The sequence below is a fragment of the Amblyomma americanum genome, chromosome 7 (genome assembly GCF_052857255.1).
Source record: "Amblyomma americanum isolate KBUSLIRL-KWMA chromosome 7, ASM5285725v1, whole genome shotgun sequence".
NCBI lineage: Eukaryota > Metazoa > Arthropoda > Arachnida > Ixodida > Ixodidae > Amblyomma > Amblyomma americanum.
In genome coordinates, this window is record NC_135503.1 from 29,791,309 (window position 1) to 29,807,300 (window position 15,992).

General features: G+C 42.8%; 1 protein-coding gene across 6 annotated transcripts in view; it reads right to left on the minus strand.

The window, feature by feature from the left end:
- Positions 1 to 2,657: 2,657 nt before the first annotated feature.
- LOC144098764 (translation initiation factor eIF2 assembly protein-like) overlaps positions 2,658 to 15,992 on the minus strand; it is a 39,733-nt gene continuing 26,398 nt past the window's right edge. For 2 of the 6 annotated variants that reach the window (XM_077631622.1, XM_077631627.1), the window contains exons 2-12: positions 15,427 to 15,520; positions 15,124 to 15,192; positions 12,945 to 12,987; positions 12,254 to 12,289; positions 10,347 to 10,549; positions 8,768 to 8,904; positions 6,744 to 6,866; positions 6,323 to 6,351; positions 6,047 to 6,151; positions 3,653 to 3,787; positions 2,658 to 2,760 (exon numbers count right to left, since the gene is read on the minus strand). In XM_077631622.1, the coding sequence (XP_077487748.1) occupies positions 2,707 to 2,760; positions 3,653 to 3,787; positions 6,047 to 6,151; positions 6,323 to 6,351; positions 6,744 to 6,866; positions 8,768 to 8,904; positions 10,347 to 10,549; positions 12,254 to 12,289; positions 12,945 to 12,987; positions 15,124 to 15,192; positions 15,427 to 15,520 (1,028 nt within the window). In that variant the 3' untranslated portion in view covers positions 2,658 to 2,706. Of the gene's footprint in view, positions 2,761 to 3,652; positions 3,788 to 6,046; positions 6,152 to 6,322; positions 6,352 to 6,743; positions 6,867 to 8,767; positions 8,905 to 10,346; positions 10,550 to 12,253; positions 12,290 to 12,944; positions 12,988 to 15,123; positions 15,193 to 15,426; positions 15,521 to 15,606; positions 15,860 to 15,992 lie in introns of those variants that run through there. The other 4 variants (XM_077631626.1, XM_077631625.1, XM_077631623.1 and 1 more) reach the window with 4 other exon arrangements.

Genomic DNA, 15,992 nt, shown 5'->3' on the forward strand with positions numbered 1-15,992 from the left:
CTCCTCCTCTGCACCGTACTCTTCCCCTTTTGGCTGCGTTCAAGCGACTGAGGCGCAGATCCCCCTGGGTCCCTGGTTTCTGTATATTCCCCTTTCTATTAGACCCGATGTCCTTGGCGCTCCTTCTGAACACAGCCTATTGTGAAAATCTGGTACCCCTTGCGTAGATGCGTCAATGACGGCTTAGTGTGATGTCCAGCGCAAAATTCAACTTTTCGGCACTCTGCAAGCATCCGCTGCACAGAGGTAGCTGGATACGGTATCAAGTACCCCCAAAGCAGCTTGGGCAAAGAGTGATTGTCGTCAATCGCACATTATGCGCGCTGAAAACTTGAGCATTACGAAAAATTGACTGGGGACATACGTCTTGCATTATGTTATGAGGTAGAAGAGCATTACAGTGGGGGCCTGCAATGTAGAAGTACTGCACAGTGGAATGCTCAAGACAAATGTTATAGATGGTTTAGGTTTATGAGGGTTTAACGTGCCAAATCGACTCAGGCAATGAGGGACGCCGTAGTGGAGGGCTCCAGATAATTTCGACCGCTTGGGATTCTTTAACGTGTCCTGACATCGCACAGTACACGGGCCTCTAGCATTTTGCCTTCATCGAAATGCAACCGCAAATGGTATAGATGAGATGCTAGTTGCGTTATGCCCGTGCCACACGGTCAATAACGCCATTAGGTGCTCAGTGACTTCGGTTTTAAAGACATTCGCGTGATGACACATGCACGAATTGAATGTCATTCACCTTACTACTATTCGCAACATAGAGAGTTCGCCAAAACACATTCGCCCGAGAAATGCGTATTGTCGTCCCTTTTTTTCAAGCAGAACAGCACGCACCTTCGTTAGAAACAAGCTCCTTTCAAGTAGAAGATGGTTCATACGCAACTGCAGCTCAGACGAGGCATTTCCACTACATTTTCATTGCGGCCGCCGCGGTGGCTCAGTGGTTAGAGCGTTCGGCTATTGATCCGGAGTTCCCGGGTTCGATCCCGACCGCGGCGGCCGCGTTTCGATGAAGGCGAAACGCTAAGGCGCCCGTGTGCTGTGCGATGTCAGTGCACGCTAGAGATCCCCAGGTGGTCGAAATTAACCGGAGATCTGACGTCAACCGGCGTATTCAGCATCCTGTCTTTCTATCCCATCTTTCAACTCTCCTACTATCTGCACGTGATAGCGATTGTGGCTCGGCTTGAGCCAGTGGGCAGGCCTGTGCATTTTCCTTTTCTTTCTTCCTGGCAACAACAAACAACAAACAACCGGAGATCTGCACTACGGCACCCCTTTCTTCCTTCACTCCCTCCTTTAACCCTTCCCTTACGGAGCGGTTCGGGTGTCCAGAGAGATGAGAGACATTTATTGCGTCATTTCCTTTCCTAAAAAAATCAGTTTTGTTTCATCGCCCGCCGCGGTGGCTCAGTGGTTAGGGCGCTTGGCCACAGATCCGGAGTTCCCGGGCTCGAACCCGACCGCGGCGGCTGCGTTTTTATGGAAGCAAAACGCTAAGGCGCCCGTGTGCTGTGCGATGTCAGTGCCCGTTAAAGATCCCGAGGTGGTCGAAATTATTCCGGAGCCCTCCACTACGGAACTTCTCTCCCTTTCTTCTTTCACTCCCTCCTTTATCCCTTCCCTTACGGCGCGGTTCAGGTGTCCGCCGATATGTGAGACAGATACTGCGCCATCTCCTTTCCCCAAAAACCAATTATTATTTCATCAGAAAGATGCGGCATTTTTGCAAGGTGAATTTTGTGCTCACGAGCACACACTATTATCAGGCAAAAACTTTGGACCGGTTTCCAGGCTTTGTCATCGTGGCGCATAATGGCATTAAATATGGACTAAGAAGCACAAGCTCCGAAAATAATCGCAGTAAGAAATAAATCACTAAAGACCGAAGGGCATTTCTTCTGCGCGTATGGCAAAGCAAGAACAGCTTTGGGGGAGAGTGGACGCGGAGATGCTGGCGTGCGCGCACTACTAAAATACACGGAATAAAGCAAAAATAAGTTACACGCTGTTTTACAGCATTCATTCTAAATTCGACCAGTTGGGCGTTCTTTTTTTTTTTTTCGTCCCACTAAAGCTTCGAGATTACGTTTTTCAAAGCGATCAATACATTCAGTACCACTACTTAGCCCAACTGAAAAATTAAAGGTTCGTTCAACTATGAACGAAATTTTGTTTATCTTTGTCCGAAAGTCGTTTTATTTCGCGCTCCTGTTCCCGCACGATTCGTCAGCCGTTTGCTGCAGACTTCTGCAGCGATAAAACTAAGCACAAAGCAAGAAAACAAATAAAAATTACGGTAAAAGTCCGATGCTACGACATTGTACAAATATACGAAGAAACGACAGACAACAAAGATGAACACGCAAGAAAAGCAGTGTCGATAACCGAGGCCAACCAGACAGCCAAAAAAGATGCGGAGGCGCCATCTATCCGATGTTCGCAGTACCAATAAATGGCGCCGGCGCGCTGCGGCTGCGCCAAATATAAACGACGGGGCGATTCCACATGCCATATTTATGCATTCTAGATGGAATTGTTAACTTTTCAGGTTGCAATGAAGGCAACTTCTTGAGCTTGGCACCTGTCCCATAATTTTTTGTGCAGCCACAGCCCACATTATCACAGAAATAAAAACAGCATTGATAAAAGCGGCAATTTTTTATTCCCTCAAGTTATGCCATGGCTTTGTCAGCTTGTATCCTGGTTGCAGTCTTCTTCGTCAGTGGAGTCTTCTCCTCGTTTCTGCAACAGTAACGGTGTTTAATTTAGCAAATAATATGTATACCACAACTAACAGCGCCACAGTGAAAGCAATCCTGCAACCAAGCACAAAAGCCTGTGCCACTGTTCCCGGCTGCAGTAACCATGTTTTGACAGTTGGTAGTTCGTAATATCCAAAATGCCATGAATAAGGTGATTCGAATGCCTTTTGTCAAATGCCAACATGCCTTCATTTTTCATCACTTTTTTCATGACATACTGTGAATGATCTCATCCTTGAGGGGCCACAATTTTCTACATTTTCACTGATCACATGAAATCTATACAACATTCAGTACTTTTGTTTCTTACAGCTCAACGAAGTTAGTACCAAAAAATACTCAAAAATACCATTCAGCTTCGACAGCCAAACAGTGGCTATGACTTGCAAAAGGTCACGGTCCCGAGGTCACGTGAGACATGCAAAAAATTAAAATAGTCGTGTTGACTACTATTAGTCTGACTCCCGAGGCCAACCGGCAGCAGCGATTATACCCCAGTCCTTGTTTGCCTCACCAAACCTCAACCCTACGTGTGATGATGTAACCACCATCTGGCCACTGAGACCACATGGGAGAATAAATTCAATGAGAAATCATTTACTGGGTGTGGGCAAATCCCATACGGTGAACCATGTTTTCTAACATCTTGCACAACATTCCACAGAAACATACAAAAATAACATGCAGACAACATAGAAAAAGAACATACAGCACAAAACACCCTCCCTACTCCTTTAAAACAATGGCTGCACCTTTCGCCTTTCTCTTAAAAACACACATGCACATTTATACTTCAGTACTTCATTTATACACTGATATTCAAGTATCATTGTGACTAATACGCGCAGTAGGGCTACACTGGCAGTTCTTACCAAGCTCATAAGATCCAGAAGTTTCTGTGCATCTTCACCGGCACACAAGTCTACCACATCTCGAGGCAGGGCATAGTGGCGGTAAGCGCTCGGTTGCACACCGCGGTTTTCTTTCATGTACCGGAATATTGGGAACTGAAACCAAATTCCAAAGTAACAATTTTCAATTAAATATTACCTCTGATCGGTAAAGACTGCTACACTCTCCTGACTGGCCCCTCTTAAATGATAGCTGTAGCAGTTCAGCTGAGATATTGTCGTTGTTTTGCCGCCACACATAAAAGGGAAAGATGTAAATGCTTCGAGAACCCCTAGTTAAGAGTAGAGAGCCATTATATGGTAAAGAAAAGCTCGATTTACGGGGTTTATGACATCCCAAAGCAACTCAGGCTACTAGGGACGCCGTTGTGGAGGGCTCTGAATTTGATACTTCCACCTGAAGACCGTCATCACAGTAAAAACCTGCATCTAGAAAGACCAGCAAGAAATGTTACACACTCATTACAGATGCAGAGCATCTACCTAAAGTGAGATCTGCACACTTACAAGCATCATTCAAGTAATACTGGGACATTCACATTGAAAAAGCACATTAAGATGAAAGATTGCTCTCCACTTGCTCTCCCCCCCTTATACTGATGCAGCTACACACGGTGACAACTGATGAAGCTACACAAGGTGGCAACCGTTTGTAGCACTGCATTAAAAGCTATGAGAGCAATCCATCAGCATCCAGATTTGTGTGATGGCTCATCAGCACGTGAGAACAACACATTTGTGAAAACTTGCCTCACAACTTGTGGTTTCTGCTGTGCCATACAGAACATCATCCTCAAGGATAGCCAAAAACCTCACTGGCACCTGAATGCCAACAGTATGAGAGAAGCAAAATAATTAAACACGCTGCAATTACAACAAGACTACCTTGCTTCACTTTGTCACTGTAGCAACAATAACCTCCTCCTTACACTACAGGCGAAGACTGCCCAGCATGTCGTCAGGACATTGCAAATGAGATGCCATAAAAAATTGCAGTTCAGCGCTTCTCATGCATAAATTGTTCTGCGAGCAGTATATAAGCTTGCATTACATAGCCAGAGCACAGCACATTCAGTATTGAAATTGCGTTTCCTATGTTTCTGGAGTGTTACATGCATCTTTCAAGCCCTTACAGTTGTGAACATTGTTGATGGCAAGACTTCCACAGGATGTGCACACAAGTGAATACACTTCAGTGCCCAAAATAATGCCCTTGACCTTACCTGCCGAGGTGCTCAGAAGAATAAGAAACTGCAAGTCCACAAGTTTTCCATCGTCAAACAGCGCACAAAAAATACGAGGACACTTGGAAGGAATGACATAGACAAGAGCACTCCGTATTGTTCCTTCCAAATGTCCTGGTGTTTTTGTGCACCGTTTGACGATGGAAAAAATGAAGTGCCAGCTGGCCCAACTTTCTGCCTTGCTGAAGTCCACATGCCTACACTGGTTTGATAAGGAAACCATTACTAAACAGGGAGAACTACATTTAATCACTAGTTTAGTTTATGGAGTTTAACGTCCCAAAGCAACTGAGGCTATGAGGGACGCCGTAGTGAAGGTCTCCGGAAATTTCGACCACCTGGGGTTCTTTAATGTGCTTTGACATCGCACAGTACACGGACCTCTAGAATTTCGCCTCCATCGAAATTCGACTGCCGTGGCCGGGATCGAACCCACGACTTAATTAGTGACTAGTGATGATGAAGGTGATGTTACAAAGTGAAAACAACTCGCTTCCCTGGAAAACATTTCCTGAAGTCGTGGCAGGCTCAGGACCAATTTGTCAGACAAAGGTCTAAATCTATCCAGTTATTAAATATGTGTAAAGTTTCAACAACTGTAATTGATTATAGAGAATGCCCAAACTACCAACTGCAAAGTGTGTATCATCTGGAAATTTATGAAACTTTGGCCACCATTTCAGATGTGCCTCATCTGCACGTTTACAAAATGCTGTCACCATTTAAGGTGTGTCTCATCTCCAAGTTTACAAACCATTTGCCACCAATTTTTTAAAATATCAGGACTTCAACACCATTAGTATTCAGAAAACGGTATCACTGGTCTCCGAGACATCTAGGTTCATACCTTCATTTGATAGAAATTTTATAACACTGTTCTGGAATGACACATTCATCCTTGTTTACCAGGTGACTCACATTGTTCTGGGATACTGCTGTAACATGCAATAAGATAAACAGCAGTGTGTAGCGCAGTCTTTACACATTCTCATCAAAAAGGAAAAATAAGGCAGAGTGCCTAAACAGCCTTGTAGAACATAAAATCACCGCTGGCAATGTGAGCAGTAATTGGGAGCCGCAAGAACAGCTAACATGCACAGGTTAAACTTACCTCAGAAGTATCATCAACATTCAGATTTTCAAGCTCTTCCCAATCAAACAGCAGAGAGTCAGTGTGTGCCCCAAATGGATTGAAGTCAAGCAGCTTTACAACATCCTAGAGCAAAACAGTAAAACAAACATGCGAAAATATACTAATTGACAGTTCTATGGCAAAAGGTCTCCTTGAAAGCAATCTTAAGAAAATAAGCAGACCTAATTTGTGCTCAAGAGAGCAATATGCTACAAACTAGAATCAAGTGTGTATATAATAATAAACGACTCTTACCTTTCTCTTCCTATAGACATCAAACACATCTGCAAAGGACAAGGAAATAAATAATTCACTTATGCATGCATGGCAAAAAATAACCATCACGGGCACCTTGAAGGTTTCCATTTTACTCTGATCAACAAAAACATGAATCGATACAAAATTCTTGTTTTTGACAAGTGTTGCAATCAAGGACACAGAATCACTCTATGCTAAGAGCTTAAATTCACATTACTCCGTAAAACGAGATACCTTCAAGGCTACAAAAACTTTTGAGAACACAGCATGGTAATGCCTGCAGTACAAGGAGAAACAACCTACAAAGTAGCTGCATGAATAACTTATACTGTGTATATAGATATAACCACTGACTACAAAAATTAATATTGCAATTAAAATTTTTTCTTGAAATTCTCTTGAAGTGAAAGATACTCACATGAGGAAGAGGCAAATCTGGACTTTATTCTTTCATGAAAAAATGAGAGTATGTCTTGTACAATGCTGGCTTCCTGTTCTTGAATGTGACCATAGTAGTGTGTGTAGTCTCTCTGTGAAATGCCTGATAAAAAAGATAACATTTGAATGCTTAGCATGCCCTCTTTCAACAAATCTGATAAGCTGAATTCTCTGATAAGATGAATAATTTGAGGGCTGTTATGTCAAATGTACAGTGTTGGGCAAAAGTCTCCAGGCCATTTGGGTTCTTTTTTTCCAGTCCTGTAAAGGGACACCTATGGCCACTTTCAAGCTCTATACCTCTGTCAGGTGAGGTGAACCCTCGGTCCACACCATTGAAGACCTTGTGGCCTTCAAGGGTGGCGAACATAGTCCATTATATTCTCCTGAGACAAAGAATAAAATGTGTCAGGAGTTTTTTTTAGCACACTTAGCAGGCGATAATTTTGGTCCCAGAACATGACAAATATCTTTTTCTGCAGTTCAAACTTTGGCTATGTGCTGGGAAATGTACAGTGCGGACAAAAACAGGTAAACTAAGCCTCCTCTTCACTGACATGAGTGCTTATGTGTGTTTGTTACACTGAAGCAAGTCTAATATATACCTAAAAGTGCTTTACCTCCTCTAAAATTGCAGGCAAATTTGCTTGCATTCCTTGGCTGCCGCCATACAACGTACAATGCACACTATCTTCCACCTTTTTAAAAGCTCCTGACGAGTAGCGAAATGACACAGCTTTGACCATACTCGCTGCACAACAGCAAACGTTCTAAAAGTAGCTGAAAAAAAGCGTTCTACAGCATTAATTCTCATTCAACAACTCCCACACCCGCGATTCCAATGTCCAGTATATTGGATTAATCTTCCATTGCCGGGTCTCAGGAGGATATGGCCTGAAGATTTCTTACCAAGGCTGTACTACTGAAAGGAGACTAAAAGTAGTACTGTGCATGGTCAGATGAAAAGTGATAAGCATAAAGTTATGAAACATGAAGAGAGCAAGCATGTTTTAGACAATATAAACAAAAGCCAGCAATATTTAGATGAAATTAAGAGAAATAAGTGAGCTTCAAAGGGACAGACATTTTGCAGAACATATAATAATTGGTTTTTATATGTTCTGCACAATGCCTGTCCCTTTGAAGCCCGCTTATTTCTCCTAATTTCAGCTAAATATTGCTGGCTTTTGTTTATATTGTCTAAAACATTATGCAGAACAGATAACTGGTGATCTTTTGAAGTGAGAGGATACATTGATAAGTGAAGAAAGTTGGGTGGGTTGATCATCCACTGATCTCGCCCTGCAATGTCATTTGTGTGGTTGCACTGCAGTTTTTTCTGGTAGAGCCATTCTATTTAGGCAGAAGGACCAACTGGCTTGAGAAATAATGGAAGCGTATTACATGCATAATTCTGGAGACACTTGGGTCAGTCGGCCATCAGTTATGGCTTCACAAAATGAATTAGATTGCCTAAAGTGTGCCTATCTCATATAATAGCATGAATAAGGAGGAGTCTAGGGTTATCTTCCTCTGGCCAGAGTGTTTTTTGATGTTCAACATACGCTCAGATAGCTTGCACCTTGTATGCTGGTTTCGTTTTTTTTTTTTTTTTGCAAGGTTCGCAATGTATATATTCTTCCCTTGCCGTAATAAACTTCAGTTAAAGTTGGCGCTTATTTTGTCTAGTCTCCCTTTTGTCCGTGTTTGCTGTGCTGTTGTGCATCATGAGAGGATGCACACCAAGGAAAGGAAAATGTAGTACGTACAGCAAGAGACAAAGCAAAACGATGAAGTAAGAAATTTCACAGCAACAGAGCAACCACAGCTGGCGCAGCGCCAGGGGAACTAGAGATGATCAGCAAAGGTTTTTGTCATGCACTGAAATTTAACGCAGCTGCTGATGAGACGATGACGAAATGCTTCAGAGGTCTAGTGTGCACAACAGGTACCATGATAAAAAAATCCCTACAAGACAAACAAGATGTATTCAATAGAACTTGCCTACTAAAACACAGTCTTTCACAAAGCACCGAAACTCGGTGCTTGGGTCGATCTCCACCCATTTTCTGAGAATGAGCTCATACTGAAACAAGTTGTTTGTGTCCGTTTCCTTGTTCCAGTCGACACAGGCTTTGAATCTGCACAAGCAACATGATTTCAGATACTGTCCACACAAAGAACCTCAGCAACTAACTATTACAAATTTTTTAGTCTATTTTAGGTGTTCTTGCTTTTCTGAAACACTGTGTCGACAAGAAGTAGAAAGAAAAAAAACAGTCATGGCACCATGTAAAATTCATGTCACCACTTGGCCAAGACACCCTGGTGATAAGGGGTGAAAAATCAAATGAAAATTTAATCAAATGGCAGCCAAATGCAAATCACCATGCTGTTAGTAAACAAAGCAGAAAGGAGCAAAAATATGAATAGAATTGGTGCTATTATGATACAAATCCAAGCCTTTAGTCAGAAGCAACAACTGAGTTTGTCCCTCAGATGCATGGCATGATCAATAGGTTTTATCACGGAGGGTGGTCCCAGGAAACAGAGGGTCTCACAAAGTCGTGGTCAGCATTTTCACTTTCCTACGGGGGGTTGGCAATGGGGAGGCAGGCAAAGGTTTTAGGGGTGGCTGGACCCCTTCCCACTTGCCGTGCAAGCAGCTTGTCAAATTGGCCTTCAAGCAATCAAACAACATTGATGTCTAAAGCAGCCCGTTCTCTAGCTATGTTAAAAGGACACTGAAGACAAATAGAAGTTAAGACTGCACTGATAGGGTGCTGCATTCTAATTATAAAGCTATATCACTCACACCAAAAACAGAGATTTTATAAGATAGAAAAGACCAAGAAACGAAATACAGGTGGCACCATCACTGGTTGATTTTGCAAGTAAAATGCGTGCGTTGACACCGATTTCAGGGCGTGGACCCCAGAGGTTACCCTAAACTTCCATTCCCTTCAAAATGGTGGCAACCCATTCTTTTTGCTAAGGACATCACGAGCTTGAATCAACTGGCAGGAAGATTTTTAGATTGATTTTCTTGGCCAAATGCCTCTTTTGCTGCTGAAAAAATGCTAAGAAATCCAGAAAATCAATCTCTATTGAGAACAAGCATCGAATGGAGTTGCCCTCAGTGTTCCTTTAATGAAAACTATAGATGTGCATCAAGGAAGTGACACCACACTGTCTGACCACGAGAGAGAGAGATATTAAGTGGACCAGTTTAAGCCTAAAAATAAGAGGCTCCCAAATATGATTTGTACAGAATCATGAAAATACTCAACAGTCATCAATAACTTTCCATAAATTTTTAGTCTTAGAATTACAAAAAATCCGAGCTACACATCTGCTTTTACAGCCAGAAATTCCACTGTCAAGTTTACAAACCATGGTCCAATTCATATCTGCAGGCATGCATAACTGAGATGTCATGCAACAAGCAGCACTGACCTATAGAAATCTTCTTGGATTCTTAAAGAGACAAAGCCTGATGCATGTAAGCACCATGATAGATATTCGTTACCCACTTGGGAATTCAGGCAGTATCCACAGTGACAAGTGACGTTAAGTTTCTTACGGTTGTGTTAGATCGTGCGTGACGAAGTCTGAGCTCTTGAGGAGGAGGCAGATGTCTGCAAAGCATGTGCAGCAAGGGCTGTTGTTGGTTGCTATCCATGCGGCATCCTTAGGACTGCTCCAGTTCAGCTTGGGGAACACTCGCCCACCAAGACGTTTGATGGCGCTGGAAACTGCTTGCTCCAGCTCTGGGAAGGACGGAATCTGAAAAGAAGCTTGACACTGAGGTTCAGAAGTATGAGTCGGAAGTCATGCACCATACATGTCATCTGTGTTCTTCAAAGTCCTTGCCCCTTTGGCACAAATGCATACCTTCAGGTTGCATGGCCACCGAACACTTTGGGCCAACACTTTTTGGTATTTCTTTTCTTCTCCATTTCCCACAAAGTTTCGAGACTCTGAATAACTTTTTGTTCAGCACCTTACCTTTGACGATCACCTATACCATGTTATGTGCCAACTCTTCACTGCCTCAGGGTGATGCAAGCCTGTTGTTGGATACCTACACCATAGCAGTGAGCCTTTATTTCTCCTCAGTTTCTCATGAGCCACAAAACTCAACACCACACAGCGCAACCATTTCTTTTTAACTTTTATGTGACGAAACAGTTTACACTAAACTATTTCTACTTTACTGAACATTTTTTGGTCGAATGACATGATCAATGCTAGAGAAGGTGGTTACATCACTGTCTATGGATGTGGTGACAGATGCATCAAAGAATGGCACATTTATTTATCACATGAATGTTTGCATACCTTGCAACATGCAGACCAGTCATTTTTAGACTAAGATGACAACCACAGGCTTATCACAGTGTTCATGCTCACACATTGCACCCACGCTTGCCCAGAAGCATGTAAACTGTGCAAAGAATTTGCAAACCACATTCCTTTTTTTACAAATTTTCTTATTTTTATTTTCTTCTCTTTTCAGAAAATACTGAATAGTTTAATTCTGGTTATTACTGTAAGTCACCTGATTCCATAGATGACAGTCTGATACAATAAAGTTTCAATAAATATGAAACCCGCAGCAAAACCAAGTTTTTTACTTAGTGCCATACAGGCACATAACGGAAGTATTATGGTACTGCGCAACAACTGTGGTAAAACAAGACAATTTTAAGTGCTCATTAGTAGATCTCAAGGTTGCAAACTGCTAAGTATTCTTCTATGAATAATGAGCATCGAGCTATATTTGAAGAGAAAGTAAAAAAAATTGCCTCAAAAACTTGGTGCCAATTTTGAATACTGTACTTGCATATCTCCTACAAATTTTCTCCGGACTGTCATTGAATCTGCTTGCTAATACACACAGAAAGAAAAAGCACTGACCGCCACTTAGAAAAGCCCCCAAACGCATTTATGTCAACCATGCCAATGTCAAAGTGCCTTGGAATACATTTTAGCATCTTACAAGTGATGTAGTCCCCAAGAAGTTCTCCTATATACCAAAAAAAAGTAGCAGAGATATTAAAAGCACAAGATTTAGCTTTTGCAGTTTTCTTCGACTCAAATCATTTCCTGTTGTGGTTTCAGAAGCAATGGCCTATATTTGAAGACCATGTCCAATCTTTGTTGCCCATGGCAGCGCCGCTCTTGCCCACTACCTTGGCAGGTGGTGCCTAAGGCTGTGCAAACAGATGCAGGCGCTTACTTGTGTAGATAGCTGCTCTATGACGGCGAAATAATCAAAAAAGTTTCCGTGAAAAGAGTATGGAGAGATCACTCTGGTCATAATCCCGGGCGATTTGTTCCGCACAGGACCATCTAACTTGGCTGAGGCGTTCACAGCGGTGCACTCTATCAAAAGGGTGTGTTAACACTCCCTACCTGAAGGGTGTTTCAAGGACATTTAAAAGCAAACATGAATGAGCCAGTACAGCATACAAGAAGGCAGTTTACCTCAGTGGAATCTGTGTCAGCCTCAGACCAATCTACCTGAAAATTAGGAAAATTGGACAATTGCAATAAATTCGCAGAAGCACAACTCTGGAATGCAAGTACAATAAGCAAAAATTAACATCACATGGCAACATTTAAGCTTCACAGGATTATATAGTAAGTGGCTCCACAATTTTTACAACTCAGTGTTCTTTTTGCGTGTGCCAATACCCCAGTTAATGGGTACCTGCACATTTCAGCCTACAAAATGAAGCACATAGCAGAGACCAAATTTGTGGTTCTTGCTCAATGGCAGAATGCCAAGATTAACCTGCTAGTGCTGTGCAAAGCTTCATTGTTTGCCCAATATTTTCTCATAAGACAATGAAAACTGTTTTTGCTGCTCCATAGAGAACAGGAAGCTGTAATGACAAAGCGAGGATCCTAAAGTGAAGTTCCCATATTGCAAGTTTTTTTCATATGCACACCATGCCAACCTTCAGGAAAAATTGTAAAGTAGATCACAAGTGCCAGCAAGTCTTCAATATCTTACTTTGCACAAACTCACAGACTCTGCACAAACAGAATATTTGTTTGTCTGTCTCGTGAAAAAAAAAGAAAAGAAAACCCTCATTGGGATTTCACAATTTGCTCACTTCCACTAAGATAGACAAATATCTAAGTTACTACACATAATTGACATACGCCTCACCTCATCTTCTGTATCGGTGTCATACTTTTGAGATGAAGGAGCCCTGAAAAAGGTATTTGATCAAAATTTAAAAACACGGTTGTCACAGGGCCAAAACGGAGTAGTCCAAAACAAATGCACTCTCTTTGAACAGTTTCTAAAGAAGAGTAAAAAAAACAAGCAATAAGTAAGAAAGCATCTTTCAATTGTAAAGTCTGGTCACCATAGCACAAAGCCCGATGAGAAGTCAAGCTACAGGTTAATGGGTTATCAATTCATAAATGCATTCTAGGGCTCATGCCCCATACTTTCACAGGTTATCTAAGTTATCCAGGTGCGCGTGAAAGAACAGGAAGTAGCAGACAGAGAAAAAGAAGGTACCCTGAACAGAATACACAGGCTTCCATGGGGGCTCCCATAACAAGAAGTGCAGAGGAAAGGCATGGCAATCAATCACCAATAGACCCCTCCCTGATGTGATCAATGTGAACCAGCTTCTGAACCAGTTTTTCTTGGGGCGAGTGCTTCCCCACCACCTTTCTTCTCCCAATTAGAGATGCCTCGCTATCCGTTACAGCCATTCTTCTCCAGATTATAGCCCCCTGGGTATGAGGCATGCTTGGCCCATCAGACCAGAAGCCCGTGCTCTAGTAACGTAGGCTGGGAGAGGTCTATTGCAAGCGCAATCAGAGGGGACGCATTTATGCAACAGTTGCATATTATGTTTCAATGGCGTATTTCACAAGTATTTTCAGACCTGCCACACATGACAAACCAATGTGCTGTTACTGTATGCTGTACTCAAGTGTGTACTTCAGCTCAAAGTGCTGTTGTTAAGCCAGTTTACTAGAGGTGTGCAAATATTCGGAAATTTTGAATACTGAATTGAACATCGTCGTATTCGAAACGAACCGAATATGCCTTCAAGTTTTTGTATACTTTTCGAATAATTGGCATGAAGTTCGAATAAGGCCTGCCATATTTTTCTTCCATGGCTATTCCAAAAACAGGGACCATACAAGCCGCGTTACCATGTTACTGCAATCGGTATGGGCGGAATGGAGGGTTCAGCGCCATGGTGTGGTCCATTCACATGGCGGCGTTCGTAATCCTCATAAATGGTCTCAGACTGGATGACACGGCAGGGCCCAGACTGGTTCAGCAAACCCGGCCTTTATGCCTGGCCTCTGACGCCATGGCTCATACGTAAGCTCTCGCCTGTCTCATGTACTGAGATATGGCGCTAGTTTATATCTCCCATTATCAACAGCAAAGGGTACTGTTCCTATGAGCATAACATGACAATGATAAAGTTAATATATTGACCTCGTGTTCTTCATATGTCATCAGCCTGACTACGTCCACTGCAGGACAAAGGCCTCTCCCATACCTCTCTAATTAATCCTGTCCTCTGCCAGCTACGGCCACCTTATCCCCGCAAACTTCTTTATCTCATCCGCCTACCTGACTTTCGGCCGCCCCCCACTACGCTTGCCTTGTCTTGGCATCCAGCCCGTTACGGTAATCGATGATTGGTCATTTTGACTGTGTTGCGACCTCCCAAAATGAGATCAGTGTTGCATCTGTTAACGGATACAGCTTTAACAGCAAAAGCAGGATGCACTTTGCTGCTCCTCATGAATGCTCATCGAATATCCACAAATATTCGCGAAAATATTCTATTCGTGTTTGATTCGGTTCTCTCAATATCGAATTCGTATTCGATTCGGTTTGGAAAAAGTACCATTTGGGCGCCCCTATGGTTTACAACTCTTTTGTAATGAATTGTAAGTAATAAACTGTGCTGCTATCAGTAAAAGGTGAGGCTTAAATCAGCAGATGCCTGTGCTGATCCCTGCGACTGCTGTACATATACAACGCAGTGGACACTCCCCCTTGGATGATATAAGCACCTGCTCTCCAAAGAGAAAACAAAATTCCGCATACACCGGCAGCATAATATTAAATGCCCAACAATAACGAATTCAATGTGCACACGCACAGGTGCTGACAGTTACCTACCAAATGTTGACGCTCAGTAAACATCCAGAACAAAAGCAAAATATTTGTAACACCCTATCGAAAATCTTGGACTGCAGTTGTACACCACTACTGGCTACTTAAAAGCAACTGCTGCAGTCACAGATACAAAAGCACAAAGCGTTCAAACATTACTGCATTATCAGAAATTCATACTCACTCTCCAGGTAGCACCACGCCGTCAGAGAGGAGGTATTTTATGAACTCACTCGTCAGAGGAATGCAAATACTGCAATGCAAAACACGAACGCTCGTCACAACTTTCGACCTTTCTATAGGACTCGCCAAGCGAGTCGAAGGTCGCACGGTCTCCCCTAAAGTATGCCGTACATTAATCCAGCAGGGGACCAAGCATGCGATACACACTGAACGCACATTGAACGTATCCTCGAACGTTTATTTCCTGGAACATGAAACACAATGGCCAGGAAAACAATAAAAAACTCTGTGATGCGTAACTCACCTCGTAACAGTTGCGCTTTTGAAGGCACCATACCAAGATGAAAAGCTGCAGCTCAGTACGTCTTGCACCTTCATCTTTGCTGTCTGCAGGCGGGCTGCAAGAATTTCGTACAACGTTAACCCGACTCGCAAAGGGATGCATAAATGAATAACATTTAGTTTCAGCCAGGGATGGTGCGACCTCCTGATACAGCACTTGGAACGGCGGCCAGAAAGCCGATGAAATCACCTCGCGTAGAATGAAGAAATTCCGTTTGATAAAAAAAAATTATGAACAGTAAGCAAGGGCGCTGCGATACCGCAACCACATGCTCAGCGTAGACGATGTAGCTGACCAGCGGTGACGATGGTGACGACAGCACAACAGACCGAAAGCAGGCCGAAAGTGCCGAAAGCAGGCACCGACCAAAACAAAAACACGCCAACGCGATTGATGTTCCTCCTACTCGCGATTTCCGGATGTTGTGAGCTCGCCGAGCCAGCCGAGCGTTAGCTTTCTCGATCAGCTGATATGTGCGCGTAGTAAATACACCGACAATACAAAAGAAACGATTTTAGATTTTCAAA